This window comes from Lingula anatina, chromosome 3 (assembly GCF_051362555.1).
Source record: "Lingula anatina isolate TDL-2025a chromosome 3, LinAna3.0, whole genome shotgun sequence".
Taxonomy (NCBI): domain Eukaryota; kingdom Metazoa; phylum Brachiopoda; class Lingulata; order Lingulida; family Lingulidae; genus Lingula; species Lingula anatina.
In genome coordinates, this window is record NC_141769.1 from 139,076 (window position 1) to 155,678 (window position 16,603).

Genomic DNA, 16,603 nt, shown 5'->3' on the forward strand with positions numbered 1-16,603 from the left:
AATGTGGATGAATATTTTCTAAGGCGGCCCCAATTTCCGTTGTTTTTTGTTCGAAATATGACAAAAAGTATGAAACACGGAACTGAATTACGTGACCAAAACTTCAGTAAATGAGGTCATGTGTCAAACAGTGTTTTCTTTGTTAAGTCTGAACATTTTAGCATATCTCAGTTAAAAGAATCACTAATTACTAAATTCTCGCTCACACTCCTATCTTGATATAAGTTGATATATCCTGGCGTTCCTCACACCAAACATTCCAGGTATGTGTAAGTAATAGATGAAAGCAGGAGATGCAAATAAGTTATTTATTCCACAGCTTGATTAGCTTGTTTTAACAAGCATCAATTGCTTACAATCACAATTTATAATAATAATAAGTTAATCTGAATGTTAATAAAAATCATCAAAACAACAAAAATGATTGTTCACACACACATTGCAGGTGACCCCGTTGACCAGTTAGTAAAAAAAGTAACACTAGACACCTCTACAACTGTTCTCTCTACACTACGAGTATATACACATATACAGTCATATATAGTACAGCAGGATTTGTTAGTAACATCTGACATCTCATTGTGGACATTGTATGTGGTAGTTATCCCACAGCACTGACAACATGACAGAGGCCTACAGGGAGTTTAGAAAAAGACTTGCTAAGTTTAAACTATTGGCTTTCCCCATCAATGAGACACAGGCACTGGCTAGTTGGTGAACTATGTTAACCTCTGCCTAGTTCATGCAAACAAATACTAGCTGAAAGCACATAATATAATGAGTAAATGATCAAAAGTTAATAACAAGCCAACTAGAGCTACTCGCAAACTATGGACATAATGTGCACTTATAAAGATGCACCAACACATGGAATATCACCAATTTTTTTTTAAATTATTTCCAACCACCTGCTTTAATATCAAAATCTGCTGAACTCTGAAAATCCACAACTCACTCTCAGGGAAAAAGACAAAATAACCATAAAGCTTATCAATTTGGCAAAGATATAAATATTAATGAATGGCAGAAAATTACCTATTACACAATAATTGATAAATTTTTAACAGTTCCTATAAATTAAACTATCTGAAGTTTCTGTTAACACTTAAAAGGTTGACAAAACAGTTATAGAAAGAGCAACATTAAGCACTACCATATTATATAACAAAAGTAAAATTATTACTGAAATCCTTCTGTTGTCAGCTGACAACTACAGTACTAACAGTTGTGACATCATTAGACAAATATATAGCACAAAATTATAAGTAAGTCTTTGCACGAGACAATTTAGTTTTAACCAAATCAAATTATAAATTAAGATAAATATATATACTTTAACCTGGACTTATAGTAAAGCCCCCATCTATCCGTGGTGGCTTTCAGTAAATCTTTCCTCCGCTGTTTTTTAAACATTGCTTGAGGACTTGAGAACATGTTCACATGATGTTAACTACTGACCATGTTGTTACATAGTTATGTTGGAGACAACACTCTGGCAATACAAATGCTGGCATTGTTTCAAGAAATAAGAATATAAATGATCTTTAATTTATACATTGTACATAAACTTTGTAATTGTGCTTAGCTGTACATGTACATGTGTAACTAAATCAAATAAAGCAAAATTATGTTTCATAAAGATGCAATTTCTAACTTAATATCGTAAGATTTTAAATGAAATATAAAGAAGAAGAAAAACTGGAAGCCAGCATCAACATTCAAAATTCAGAAATCAAGTTGGAAAGATAAATATGTCTTGGTAAGTTTGCAATGAGAGCTGAAATTATAATAAACCTGCATGAACATAAAGAAGAAATCAACCTCCACTTTTGACTTGGAAGAACCAATGTGTCATGGCAACAACTGATCCAAAATATGACATCACTATTGCACACTACACTTAAAAGAACAACATCTGATCCTCAACCCGTAGTATAATATATGATTTACAGGTACCCACTAGAGATTTTCATGTCTAGAACACTAGAGTGGCTGGAGAAGAGACGAAACTGCCTCCTTGGACAAAAGTCTTAGAACAGAGATCCCTAGTACACTGACATATTGTCTGATAGACTACATTTAGACTCTGGCTGGAGATGAGACAAAACTGCCTCCTTGGACAAAAGTCATAAAACAGAGATCCCCAGCATGCTGACATATTGTCTGATAGACTATATTTAGACTCTGAGAATTAGGTATTTAATAACACAAACAGTGAACCACAAATAACATCTGAGCACCTTTCTGTTGTTGACTATGGTCCAGAGCAGCTGTACAGAGAATTCAGACTACATGATAAAGCATAGGGGATGACTTTCCCAATGAAGACCAGCTGTGCAGACACCTCAGACTACATGATGGATAAAATATTCACACTGAAGACTAGTGGCTTTGTATGTGTCAACTTCTCCAAACCCAGCCTGGGAGGTCCCTGCTAGTACTGTAATAGTAGTTGTGCATAACGTCAGTGTAATGCTGAGTAATTTAAGTTTACCGTCTCCCTGTCTTCTACTGGAATGACTACAGACTATAGCCTTGGCATCAGCCATGTCCTTGTTTAATCCACACTCTGCTGGCATGGGGGAAGGGGGGGGAGAGGAGGAGTAGGGGAGCAATAACCACACAGCTTGGTGCCTGGACATCCATGTCAACATAATAATTTCAAGCATTTAATCTAAACCACAGATATAGTCTACAGAAGATGGCAAATATAGCTGAGTTACCTTTATAAATATCAAGTAAAAAGTGTTAAGTGGTATATTCCACAGAGTTGCCATTACAACTGTTCAGTATTTAGTGTCAGAGTAATATCCTCCATAGTGACATGATGAGGTGGGAGACCATCTGGAACTGTAGTGATGATAAGCAGCACACTGGGACAACAGGAGGCACAAATCAACAATACAAAGATGCTATGACAGGAAAAGTAAACAAAATGTCTCATCTAATCTTACTGCCCCAAAGACAAAATCCATTGAATACACAAGTCTTTGGCAGCTTGAGATCTTCTGTCCAGAGACACAGAGAAATATCTGTTGGCAAATGACAATATAATTGCATGTAAATCTATGAACTCATGTCCGTCTATGAACTCAGTCTGTGTGTGTCTGTATTCACACAGGGGACAGCTGTTTCACTGAAGTCTTCAGCACCATTGTTAACTGGATGACATCCTAGAGGCAGCTGCCTTTTGTAACTTTGGTATCAATTTTTTTTAATCTTCAGCTTTGAATAAAGCGCCTCTTGCATTTCTTTTTTTACTCTACTGCCACCTATAGTACTGTAACACGTGACTAGGTAATGCTGTTTGATTGGCTTATATGAGAGTCTGATGTTATTTCATCTTTCTGGAGACATAGAGCGTATGATAGTAAACCTTCGCCTCTCTCTGCAGTGTCTTTTATGACTAGGCCAGTCTTTTTGTTGACAGTATGTCCCACAGTATCTAGAAATAACAAAACTGAAAATGTAACAGCTTGACAGACATAACAGCAAAACATTTTAAATTTTATAATGAAAACTTTAATTTTGATCTTTCTTTCATAATCCAATAGCATGTACACCATAGCTTTGTAATCTGAGTGCTGGTGTTAACAAGCAATTAATGAACAATATTGCTCCAGTTTCATAAGGGAATATGGCGAGACTAATATGCAGGTAATAATACATGACAACCCAGTAATTATGTAGGCCTACATCATGAGGAAATGTGGAACAAAATTACATCTGTTCAGTGCATGAGACTGATTAGCAGATAAATAAATAAATAAGAGAGAGAGAGAGAGAGAGAGAGAGATAAATCACCCACCTGACTTCCTGGCACCTGCCACATATACTGAACTCTCTCAGTTCTTTCTCTATATTTGTACAGGGGGGGTAATGGCACTCGTAATACATGCTGCTGTCATCTGGAAGACAACTTGTTTGTGTTAAAATGCACCTGACAAGCTCTCTAATCCACTGGTATCAAATGAAATACAATTCAAGATTATGAAGAGAAAGATTGGAAAATGTGTCTTCAATTCTTACTTATACCACCTAAAGAAATCTTGAGATCAAAGGGTCGTTTCATATTAAGCAGACGGTGGTTCAGCCAGGACTTACCTTCCTCCTCAATCTGGTCTCCATTGGCATTATAAAACCTGTGATACAATGATTCTGGGTAATTCTGGAAAACAATAAATGTGTGAATGAATGACTGTGTTCATATTACAACTCATCTACCAGGGGCGGATCCAGAGATATTTTCTGACAGTCTTCCAAATTATCTTTGTTGATCCATCCACCATTTTTGACCGTTTTCCGACAGAAAAAATTAGATACCCGTCAATGTAAACTTGAAAATCTGACCGTCTTCCGGAAGACCCAGAAGACTGCCTAAATCCGCCCCTGTCTACTGTTTACTGAGCTGAAAAGAAAATACATGTACTTAATGCTAGCCATGGAAAACAAGTTCAGAATCCTGAACAATGATGGTACGAGCTTCATGACAAACATATATAAAATGAATAAAAGCAGAGAATCTGATCAAACTTGAAAAGGAATGACTCATCTTCTCCATACAACTTGCAATAATTAGCAATAAAACATAACACAGATAAAAATTAATAAACTACAAGTTTTTTTCACCATTTAAAATACCAGTCATATACCATGCAAATACTATTAAAACAAATCTCCACGGTAGCTTCAGCAAACTTTTTTTTACCAAAAAACTCTAATGGACACTTGACCCACTTTAAAGGGTTGGCTCTATCTGAGTTATTCTGTTACCTCATCTATAGGGTCAGCTGGCAGCTGCTGTATGGCCACCCAGTACAAACTCTGCTCTCTGTTGGTCTTCGTGGAAGGTTCCTCAATGGCCGGAGACTTGCAGTTGATTGGGACTAGTGTCAGGTTCTCCATCCTATTGTCCACCGTGACACCATTCCTGTGGATGACTTTATATCCTGGTGCTATACCTCCACAGTGTAACTCCCTAGAGAGAAGATAACACACCCTATACTAATACTTTATATCCTGGTGCTATACCTCCACAGTGTAACTCCCTAGAGAGAAGATAACACACCCTATACTAATACTTTATATCCTGGTGCTATACCTCCACAGTGTAACTCCCTAGAGAGAAGATAACACACCCTATACTAATACTTTATATCCTGGTGCTATACCTCCACAGTGTAACTCCCTAGAGAGAAGATAACACACCCTATACTAATACTTTATATCCTGGTGCTATACCTGCACAGTGTAACTCCCTAGAGAGAAGATGGCATACTTAAATATACTACTGAGACCATTCATTCATTTATTTTTTCTCTGTCTCATTAAGAAAACTGTGCAGCATATAACAACAATACAAGGAATGTTCATTTACCTCCGAGTCATAATTAAGTAAAATCCAAACAAAAATCTTGTTATCTAAAGCATATCCTTGTAAGCCACTTATATTTTAATTTGACATTTTGCAAGTTTGATACAGAACTTCATAATTAAAAGACAGAACAAGGGTGTCCTCCGCAATGTCTGCGACATCCTCCCGTGTGTCGGTACTTACCACAGTAAATCCTGGACAAACATCCCAGCACAGCGCCCTCTATTTATGTCGTAGGCATAGGCGTAAATCTTAGCACCATTCCCATCTTTGTCGACTACAACTTGAGCCTGCAACACAACAGCCAGAACTCTGAGATACTGCATCATCACATGCCTGATACACAAGTGCTTGAAACATGGCCCAAATCATAAACAGTTCAAATCATAAACAGCCAAAAAGATACATTGAAATCTGGCTAAAAACTATATGCATCATATCATACCAGATAAAATAGTTTTCAATATCAAATATTGAAGACACCATCTCCAAATCTAGAAACACACAATTAGCACAGACTACCAAGTGCAATTCTTACACTTCATTTAAACTCCTTCTTACTGATTCAAATCTCCACTGTTAACTGTGATATCTTTCAGTCAATTGTGTTCTACTTTAAAACAGTATTTTGCTTCATTTCATTTTTTCCACTTTTAACACAATTAAGTAACTGTACTTACTTCAAATGCATATCTTTCCACCAACCCAATGTCTCTCTCATCTAGAAGAGCATATTTAATCTGAAAGGTAAATGTCAACAAATTACTCAATCTCATTAGGTAAATTATAACACAGTTGGGAAAATAGTCCATATACTTCCAAATATTTTGATATAATCTAATTGTTTATTCTATAAAGGTTAATATTCACAGGCAAATAATATCTATAAGCTAAATATGTTATAAATGATCACAAATACAAATAAATTGTTTATTTAGCATTAACATAAGTTCCTATAAGCAAATTAAACTTGTTACAAAGTAAACTACCCCCCAGTATTAGTCCCTCTGTGTCTTTGTTCCACTGAACCCCCTCACAAAGACCAGCACTACCCCACCAAGAACACAGCTCCAATCATCCTTGAAATGAAGTTTTCTCTCTAAACATTCTTCACAAGAAGGAAATAAAAACAGAGGAAGCTGTCAAGTCCACCGCAGACATTTGTGTATGTCAGAGAGAAAAAACAAAGCTATATCTGATGAAAGCTATCCTAAGACTCCAACCAAACCCTCACACTGACTCCTTGCTGGTTGATCTAGCTTGCAACATGCACTGGTCAAAACAGAGGAGAAAATACTATCTATGACGAGGGATTTTCACATGAGGCAGTGCTATACTGCACATTTATGGAACAAAATGCCATCCATAAAGAGGGATTTCCATTTGAGGCATTGGTGTACTAGTACTGCTATATATATGGAACAAAGGAAGCACCAGCAGATAAAAGTGCCCCTTTATATTTCTACTGTAGACAGCTATTAATGAATTGTGTTGAATGTGTTATTTGGAGAATATTTACAGGCATAGGGGTTGCTGTGCTGGCACAGTACTCGACAAGTGTTCTGATACAAAATGTTGTTCTACTTTCCCAGTGTTGACCATTAGAAAACTTCAGTTCTCAAAAAAAAAAAAAAAAACATTCCAAAATATTCCCAGTCCCATCTTTTTTCTCAAAAAATTTCAGTTGCTATATATGTGTGTATATACACTATGTGAAGACATTAGCTGTGATCTCCAAGTAACAACATATGTCTATATAACAGGCAGTCTTCATTGTTATAACACTGTACATACACAGCCTATTACTGCAATGAAGGTTCTATATCACTAATGTTCAATAAATATTCCATGATGGAAATGGTTTAGAGCACCAAGTGTTCCTGCAATTACTAAGTGTTCTGGAGAAAATGAATGCCATTCAATAAGTGTATGTGTATATGGGGATGCATGTGTGTATATATGTATGTGCATATGTGTGTGTATGTATGTGCATCTGCATGCATGTATACATGTACGTACTGAACTATGTGAATATGTGTATGCCTGTGTATATATTTAAGTGTGTTTGACGTGTATAGGTGACAGTATGTGCTGTACCTATGTCTTCTATCCAGTGACAATGACCAGTACATATTAATAGTAGATATATTATTAGGCCAGTATGCGAATACAACCAAATATTCATTCCAAGCTAGTCTGTGTGTGAATACAACCAAATAGTCAGTCCAAGCTAGTCTGTGTGTGAATACAACCAAATAGTCAGTCCAAGCTAGTTCTGTGTGTGAATATAGCCAGAGAGTGTTAGTCCAAGCTAGTTCTGTGTGTGAATATAGCAAGAGAGAGTGTTAGTCCAAGCTAGTTCTGTGTGTGAATATAGCCAGAGAGTGTTAGTCCAAGCTAGTTCTGTGTGTGAATATAGCAAGAGAGAGTGTTAGTCCCAGCTAGTTCTGTGTGAATATAGCCAGAGAGTGTTAGTCCAAGCTAGTTCTGTGTGTGAATACAGCCAGAGAGAGTGTTAGTCCAAGCTAGTTCTGTGTGTGAATATAGCAAGAGAGAGTGTTAGTCCAAGCTAGTTCTGTGTGTGAATATAGCAAGAGAGAGTGTTAGTCCAAGCTAGTTCTGTGTGTGAATATAGCAAGAGAGAGTGTTAGTCCAAGCTAGTTCTGTGTGTGAATACAGCCAGAGAGTGTTAGTCCAAGCTAGTTCTGTGTGTGAATACAGCCAGAGAGTGTTAGTCCAAGCTAGTTCTGTGTGTGAATACAGCCAGAGAGTGTTAGTCCAAGCTAGTTCTGTGTGTGAATACAGCCAGAGAGTGTTAGTCCAAGCTAGTTCTGTGTGTGAATACAGCCAGAGAGTGTTAGTCCAAGCTAGTTCTGTGTGTGAATACAGCCAGAGAGTGTTAGTCCAAGCTAGTTCTGTGTGTGAATACAGCAAGAGAGTGTTAGTCCAAGCTAGTTCTGTGTGTGAATATAGCAAGAGAGAGTGTTAGTACAAGCTAGTTCTGTGTGTGAATATAGCAAGAGAGTGTTAGTCCAAGCTAGTTCTGTGTGTGAATATAGCAAGAGAGTGTTAGTCCAAGCTAGTTCTGTGTGTGAATATAGCCAGAGCGAGTGTTAGTCCAAGCTAGTTCTGTGTGTGAATATAGCAAGAGAGAGTGTTAGTCCAAGCTAGTTCTGTGTGTGAATACAGCCAGAGAGTGTTAGTCCAAGCTAGTTCTGTGTGTGAATATAGCAAGAGAGAGTGTTAGTCCAAGCTAGTTCTGTGTGTGAATACAGCCAGAGAGTGTTAGTCCAAGCTAGTTCTGTGTGTGAATATAGCAAGAGAGAGTGTTAGTCCAAGCTAGTTCTGTGTGTGAATACAACCAGAGAGTGTTAGTCCAAGCTAGTTCTGTGTGTGAATATAGCAAGAGAGAGTGTTAGTCCAAGCTAGTTCTGTGTGTGAATATAGCAAGAGAGAGTGTTAGTCCAAGCTAGTTCTGTGTGTGAATATAGCAAGAGAGAGTGTTAGTCCAAGCTAGTTCTGTGTGTGAATACAGCCAGAGAGTGTTAGTCCAAGCTAGTTCTGTGTGTGAATATAGCAAGAGAGAGTGTTAGTCCAAGCTAGTTCTGTGTGTGAATATAGCAAGAGAGAGTGTTAGTCCAAGCTAGTTGTGTGTGTGAATATAGCAAGAGAGAGTGTTAGTCCAAGCTAGTTCTGTGTGTGAATATAGCAAGAGAGAGTGTTAGTCCAAGCTAGTTCTGTGTGTGAATACAGCCAGAGAGAGTGTCACAGACAGGTGTAGTGTGACAAGTGACATAGCCCCTATAATACCACTGTGGGAGCACCTGCCTGGGGACAGCACATAATTAGCCTGACCTCACTTCGCTGGGCATATACTGGACATCTGTGCCCTCAGTAACCCAGACATCTGCCCATGGTTTGATGACCACAACCATATGCCATAGTGAAGAGACCAGTTCAGTACACTTCTCTCCCTTTTACTTCTATTATCCTGCTGTACCCCTTGCCTGACTTTCACTTCTATTACCTTGCCGTATCCCTTGCCTGGCTTTTACTTCTATTACCCTGCTGTGTCCCTTGCCCAATTTTTACTTCTATCACCTTGCCGTATCCCTTGCCTGACTTTTACTTCTACTATCCTGCTATGTCCCTTGCCTGGCTTTTACTTCTATTACCCTGCCATATCCCTTCCCTGACTTTCACTTCTATTACCTTGTCGTATTCCTTGCCTGGTTTTTTCTTCTATTACCCTGCTGTATCCCTTGCCTGACTTTCACTTCTATTACCTTGCCGTATCCCTTCCCTGACTTTCACTTCTATTACCTTGCCGTATCCCTTGCCTGGTTTTTTTCTTATATTACCCTGTTGTATCCCTTGCCTGGCTTTTACTTAATATATTACCCTGCTGTATCCCTTGCCTTGCCACATATATACTGTACATTTGTACACAATGAAATACATCACTGCAAGCAGTACATCATTTACAGAACCAATTGTAAACTGCTTTTTTATATTTTGGTGAGAAATCTAACAAGAGGGGATAATTATCCCTAAAATACTGATAATATGGCACAAAATAGCCCAATATTTCCCCTGATCTTTTACCCTTGTAAACACTATGAAGGATTTAGGGAGTAGACCTTTAGCTTGCGGTATCTGGCTCAAAATGTTCAATTCTATTCATCAGTTCACATTTTTTTTCAGCGATTTGCTTTTTTTTCCTAGTTTTTGTCTTGTGTCCTTTGTATAGTTGTATTTCATGGTAATATGTCTCTTATACCTACCTGTAACATTTTAGCATTATATGCCATTTAGCACTAAGAAGTCCATTATGAATCTGTTTCAGTATTGCTATCTTTTTAACCTTTAAGCTGTTTATGATACATGAAAAATGTTTGGATCTCTACTGTCACATCTATTCCTGGAATTCTTTAATTGCACTGCACATTCAGAGTAACGAGCAAAAAATAATTTACTTAGAGCTGATTTAAGTGATATACAGTAGGTACACTTCACAAGGAATGTACAAAACACCTAGCTCCCTTCACATCAGAACTAACTTAAATCTGCCCAGTACCAATCACTGTACCCTAGTATCACCATGCTGTTCTCCACTCTGACCAGATGTACTAGTCAAGTGTAGTTTAAGATATAAACTGTACTTCTCTAGAGTTCACCAATATCTCTGGTCATCCCCAAACACCCCAGAATAATGGTAATATAAAACACAAAGATGAGTACACCCCATTGATTTTGTCTTTTCCAGTGCTTGCATTCATGCTATTAATATCAGTCTTCAATTAAATCACACCACTCCAACATTATTGGAAATATGATGTTACATACTGAGCAATAGTTTATACAAAATGTACAGCTGCAGTTCTTATAATTTCTGAGTACTTTAGCCTTGCCATGCTTATGAAATCAATATATTGCACCCCTTCACCCCCCCCCCCCCCCCCCCCCCCGCCCGCCCCAACCTGGAGCCTGGTATCAGTTTGTGTATATTATTATATATCTTCCCAGGTAGAAAACACTATCTAATGCATAATTCAAAATATGCTGGTATCTTAATTTTGCAACCCTCATTTTAAATGAGCTTTTTTCATTTTCTCTCACACAAAATTAAAAAATAAATAAAAGTGACATTTCTACTGCAGCGACTATATATCCAAAAGTGTTTTCTAATATTCACTCAGATGGTAGAACTTCCCTATAATTTAAGATAATTTATCAATATTTCACCAAAATGATAAAAAATATATACATATACTAGCCTTCTTGCTTCCATTTTGTCCAAATGTAATTTATTTAAGACAGTTAATCAATATTTCACCAAAATGATATAAAATATATACATATAGCCTCCTTGCTTCCATTTTGACCATATGTAACTACCTACAGCATTTGGTGAGAATATTATGCTACTGACTCTAGTGTATAATCTGGACAGCATTGGGAATAAGTAATTACTGTCTGCATCTCAGTGTGTAACAAAGGCAATCTGCATCCAGTAGCATATGAAGTGGAAACCGTATTGACAAGTTACTGACACATATTGGCATATTTCTCCATATTACTAAGTCACGTATGACTGAAGTACTCAGATATTGAGGTGCTTTGACTGAATGGTAGTTTCTTTTTTTAACTCATTCTCATGTTTCTTACTTTTATTAGATTCTTATAAAATATGAGAAATGTCTTCAAACCTTATGTACCTGATATATACAAGAAGATGTAGAAAATTCTGACTTGTTACCAACACAATCATATAATCACCAAATTTCTATATATTTCTATTTGATGCCATTAGGAGGCCTCTTAATCCATTCATGAATCTGTCTACATTAACAACAGTCCTCATGTAGACAGTTTGCCGTAGCTAGGCCGAAAATATTCATCCTGACTTGGCCCACAGTCCATGTTCACCAAGTCATCAAGATGTGACAGAAGTAGGACAGTACGCTTGAAACATTCACAGTAGCTGTTCAATCTAGAGAGACAATACTGGAGGCACTGTACCAGATGTTTGCCTTTACTACTACTACTACTACACTAGCAGCCAGCACTGCTGTCCAGGTAGATTTACGTACTATACAGGTAGATATACCTGATTACACACCTGTCACCTCAGTACACCAGATGGTGACACAACTGCTACTACCAGAACCAATACATTATACTGTACATGCCATGTGTCTCTCATGTTGATGAAGATAAAGCCCGTGGTTTTTATATACATCTTTAAACCCAAGTGATGACTTGGTTAATTCATCTTACCCAGCTCTTTACCTTGATGTACGTTATACAGGCCTACCCAACTACCAGACTCGGCACCCAAATGATCCTGAATTCACCGGTAGATCAGACCACACCACACCGTTTTCAAGGTGTGTGTCAGATCGCATTACACAGTATCAGACATACTCTTGCCTAGTACGCGATGTGATAGTGACGCTTCTCAGCAGGGATGAAAAGCATTGCATCACCACTCAAAATTTGTTCAGGGTATTAAATATATCAAAAATAAAATTGTCCTTCCGTAACACCATTTTATAAGTTTTCCAGATAAAAGTGTCAATAAAATCATAATTAATCATCAAAACCTAAAATTTCTTTTGGATTCTGGTGTCTTATGGTGTCTGGTTTCAGAAATTATAAGTTTTATAAGTAGGATTCCTTTTTTAAATTTTGAGGTCTGCGGACCAAATACCACGGAATGGCCCTTATATCAAGTCACATGTGACCATCCGGTGTGAGCCTGAAATGGCCTTAAACAATGTCTTTACAACTGTCTGTGTGCATGTGTTCCTGAGTGAGTATGCTTGCATGTGCGTATGTCCTGTATGTGAACTGCATATACACAGGAATAGCAAAGTTAGATTTCATCAATGAAATAAAATTCAACTCTGTACAATAAACCATGTATTTCTATGACATGCTATTATATCCAAATGTCAAACAGCACAAAGAAAGTTATTGGTCCTAGGTAATAAATGCTCATGTTGTGGTGCTACAAAAGGGGAGGATGTAAACAGAGAGATTTACTGTGACTTATGTCCACTGCAATGATAAAAGACTCAACAACAAGCAAAGGAAATAGAACAATAGTCCAATGTTTTTACTATATGATCAACATCATTCTGGCCAATATGTTCTCTGTCATGTTCCAATATGTATGAAGAGCAATCAATAATAAGTGGTTTTTTTTTACTTTTATGCTATATCAAAAAACTTGTATCCAACCTTATTTGTTCTCACTGCCAGAGCGAATATCTATAATAAAACAAATTTATACAGTACTAAGCAATACTGATTTCCTAGTTATCTGATCTTTTTGATCAAATTCCTCTTTTATATATACTTTCTTTTTCAATGTGCTAAACCCTGTAATATTTCCAGTGCATAGACCTCTATTTTCTAGTATTCTGCAATAATCACACTGTCCCCAGATGGCATAGCTATCACCTAGGCAACATATGACTGACACATGTCACTCACGTCCTGATGCAGGATTCCTGTGTTGCTGTGAGGTATTTTGTTCTCCAGGTGTTCATGACCTACCTGTAAGGTGAGAGACATTATCTACCTGAGGACACTGTAATGAGGCTTGAAATCACTTCCAAGAAGATCTCACTATTTCATGGAAGTATCAGAGCTAGTGTACAAGCATACATACCTGTAACATGAGCCTTATAATTCTGTCAATTTGATTGCAATCATTTTGTGTTCACCCCTTGCTGTCTGTAAAACAGCACAAACTTAAAGAGAGGTAGGTGCTATAGAAGATATTAAAAATTGCGATTCACTTTTTTTTGCAGTATATCACAAAACCTGTATTCAATGTAATATGCTATCATCACATGTTGGGGATGTAAGTGACATGGCAGGGATGATGATGATGTAACAGGGATGTCAGTGATGTTGATAACTGTTGACATGGCAGGGATGTCAGTGACAGACATAACAGGGATTCAAGTGACTTGGTTGGGTTGTCAGTGATACAACAAAAGATAACTGTGATGTATGTATCATGTCATATAAAGAGATGTCAGTAATGTCAATGACGTGATGGACATGTCAATGCTACATTACAAGGTTGTCAGTGACGTGATAGGCATATATCTATATCTATCCCAGTGTCATCAGAATATATATATGAGGAATATTTGAGAGGTGAAAAGCAACTGTTTGTTTATGTCCACAATTAACTGAAAAAAACTGATCAAAATCCAATGATGCCACAGCAGGTAGGTTTATCATCAATATACAATGGTTCCAAAAGTGAAGACCGATGGTTTGGGTTGTGCTGTGTTCTAGTGCTTTGCCCTTAAAAACATATAAAATACTGAGGAATTCATGCCCAGATTTATTGGCCACCCTAATTGAACATCCTTGTGTTACAGTCTTGTGGAGGAAATTTACACACACTGCCACCCAAGGTGAGACACAGTGAAATACGTAACCTGTGAAAGGATGCATAGAAAGTGGGCTTCAGATCTACAACAATATTCTCAACTGTTAGCAGGTCAAAGTTCTCATTTCTACTGTTGTGTGAGTCACACTGTGCTGTTATAATATATCCTTTTGTGCTGAAAAGAAACAGGAAATGGACAATTTATCCCTTTCAAGAATTAGGTCACACTTTCTGCATAGCATGTTTACTCCAGTTCCTGTCTACAGCAGTCTGTGTACATTCTGACAGGGGGCACTTGCTGGGGATAACTTCAACATCCACCCTGGGGTCTGTGTATATGAGAATGTGAAGGATTGCAATTGCTTTGCTTAGTGCATCTTTAACTTTTAATATGAAATGCCACATTAAGTCAATATTTAATTCAAATATTCCATATTAAAACGTAACACAAATTAGATGAAGTTAAATTATTCCATACAAACCATCTGTCATAGCAGACTGTGCTGGTTAACACATTAACTAGTGAGGAATACCCCAGAAAATTAGACAAAAATTTACTACTTGCGATTAAAACACCCTGATATTGTTACAAAACTGGCCCTTTTATTTAGTCTCACTGACATTAAGAAAGCTATCACCGGCCTGCAACCTGCGATGAGTATATAGCTATAATGTACCCACAGTTATCGTTGCTCTTTGTTCCTTGCTATCAGACTTTCCCATTGATTCCATATCATGGTACATTGTACAACAGCTGCCGACACAACAAGGTGGCTCGCACTACACAGTCTTATGAAAAATATCAGTAAATTCCTTACCTTTCCGGCGGCTCTGCCCAGCCGTACGATGCCTAATTTAAAGCCTGACATTTGTCCCTCTCCTCTCGTACTCTCAGTTCAGGCAAACACACCCTGTTCACAGTTCTAGCCGCGTCTGATCTTCGTATTCATCGATCATCGAGCATTTGCAATCAGCACACAATGGCGGCAGCTGAGTGACACGTGCGCGGTGAGGACCAATCAGAGCGCAGGATTAACGTCAGTGCGGAAAATATAAACAAATGTGTTCTATTGTGTCCAAGCATCTGAATCAGGCCCAGCGGACAAAGGCTTTTGTGTTGATTGATAATCGGATAACCGTTCACAGTTCCTTGACAGATCAAGAAGCCATTGCAGCTGAAGTGGGGTTTCACTTTCATGCTGAAGCCAACGTCGTGTTTGTCAAATCATTTCCTGTTTCCTTTAGTCTCAGTTAGGAGCTAGGCTTGACGCCCCCCTCTTTCCCATTTCTCCCCCCCCCCCCAGCGCCAGCTGTAATGCGTTTCATTTTCTTAATATTACAAACCATGTAGGTGAAGTTTACCGCCAGTTATTGTTAGTACAAAGAAGCCAATAATAAAAATAATAATAATAATGATAATTAATTATTTTAGCTCATTTCACTAAAATGAGCCCAAATTGCAATTATTAAAACATTGACAGAAAATAACACAACAAGTTCACAAAAAGGAGTACAAACAAAAACCATTATTAAAGCAGCATAATTCCTTCAAATTGATATTAAAAATATTCACACTGTAAGAAACCTTTAAATTATATTATTTCTCCCACTCAACTTCAGATAATCGGAGCAAGACCCCCCCCTCCCCCCCCCCCCCCCCCCCCCCATCCTTCTCATCACTACATGTAGCTGCACAGAGGCACTTCTTTTCCTGTTAGGGTTAGTTGCAGTATTGGGGTTGGTGTACAGTGTATAGGACGGATGTCACCTGTACAAAGTAATGGGTAGCGGACTACGGTTCCTAGCGTACTTCCATTCCTTTTACCGAGCGTTGAGACTCCCCTGGTAGCTAAAGAATTACAAAAGTTTACAAAGTCGAAGAAGAGGCAATAATTTTATAAGAGACTGCTAGCGTCTCTGTGGTCACAGAGTGGCGGTCGTGGTCTCTGCACTACGTACGCGGGGGCGTCTCGATAGTCCGAAGGTTCATTGGTCCGAAGGTTCATTGGTCCGAAAAACGGTAACATTTTCATGGGTTTTTTAATCAAGGGTTCATTGGTCCGAAGGTTCTGTAGTGAACATTCGGACCAATGAACCTTCGGACTATTGAACCTTCGGACTATCGCTACGGCCCCACGTACGCTGACATATTTGTTTGGCGACGTTTTTGCTGTTTTTTCACAAATTGGTCATTCGAAGCTCAGTAGTAAACTACATGTACAGCCAGTCACGTGCAATAAAAGCTAGGCCTATTTGTTTTCACTTTAACTCTCCCATATTAGTAAATGATGATATGCACCCATTTTAAAATA

The 16,603-nt window shown here is 37.9% G+C and overlaps 1 protein-coding gene across 2 annotated transcripts; it reads right to left on the reverse strand.

Moving 5' to 3' along the window:
• Positions 1 to 294: 294 nt before the first annotated feature.
• Positions 295 to 15,303, reverse strand: LOC106151740 (zinc finger MYND domain-containing protein 19). 2 transcript variants are annotated; one of them, XM_087008675.1, is made up of 7 exons: positions 15,110 to 15,303; positions 6,055 to 6,114; positions 5,558 to 5,664; positions 4,774 to 4,978; positions 4,105 to 4,168; positions 3,809 to 3,908; positions 295 to 3,445 (listed from the first exon to the last, which is right to left on the reverse strand). In XM_087008675.1, exons 1-7 carry the CDS (start codon positions 15,158 to 15,160, stop codon positions 3,340 to 3,342), a joined length of 693 nt encoding a protein of 230 aa, XP_086864801.1. In that variant the 5' UTR covers positions 15,161 to 15,303; the 3' UTR covers positions 295 to 3,339. The 2 variants fall into 2 exon arrangements, with proteins under 2 accessions (XP_086864801.1, XP_086864800.1); XM_087008674.1 differs by lacking the exon at positions 15,110 to 15,303 and adding an exon at positions 14,973 to 15,050.
• Between the last annotated feature and the right edge of the window lie 1,300 nt (positions 15,304 to 16,603).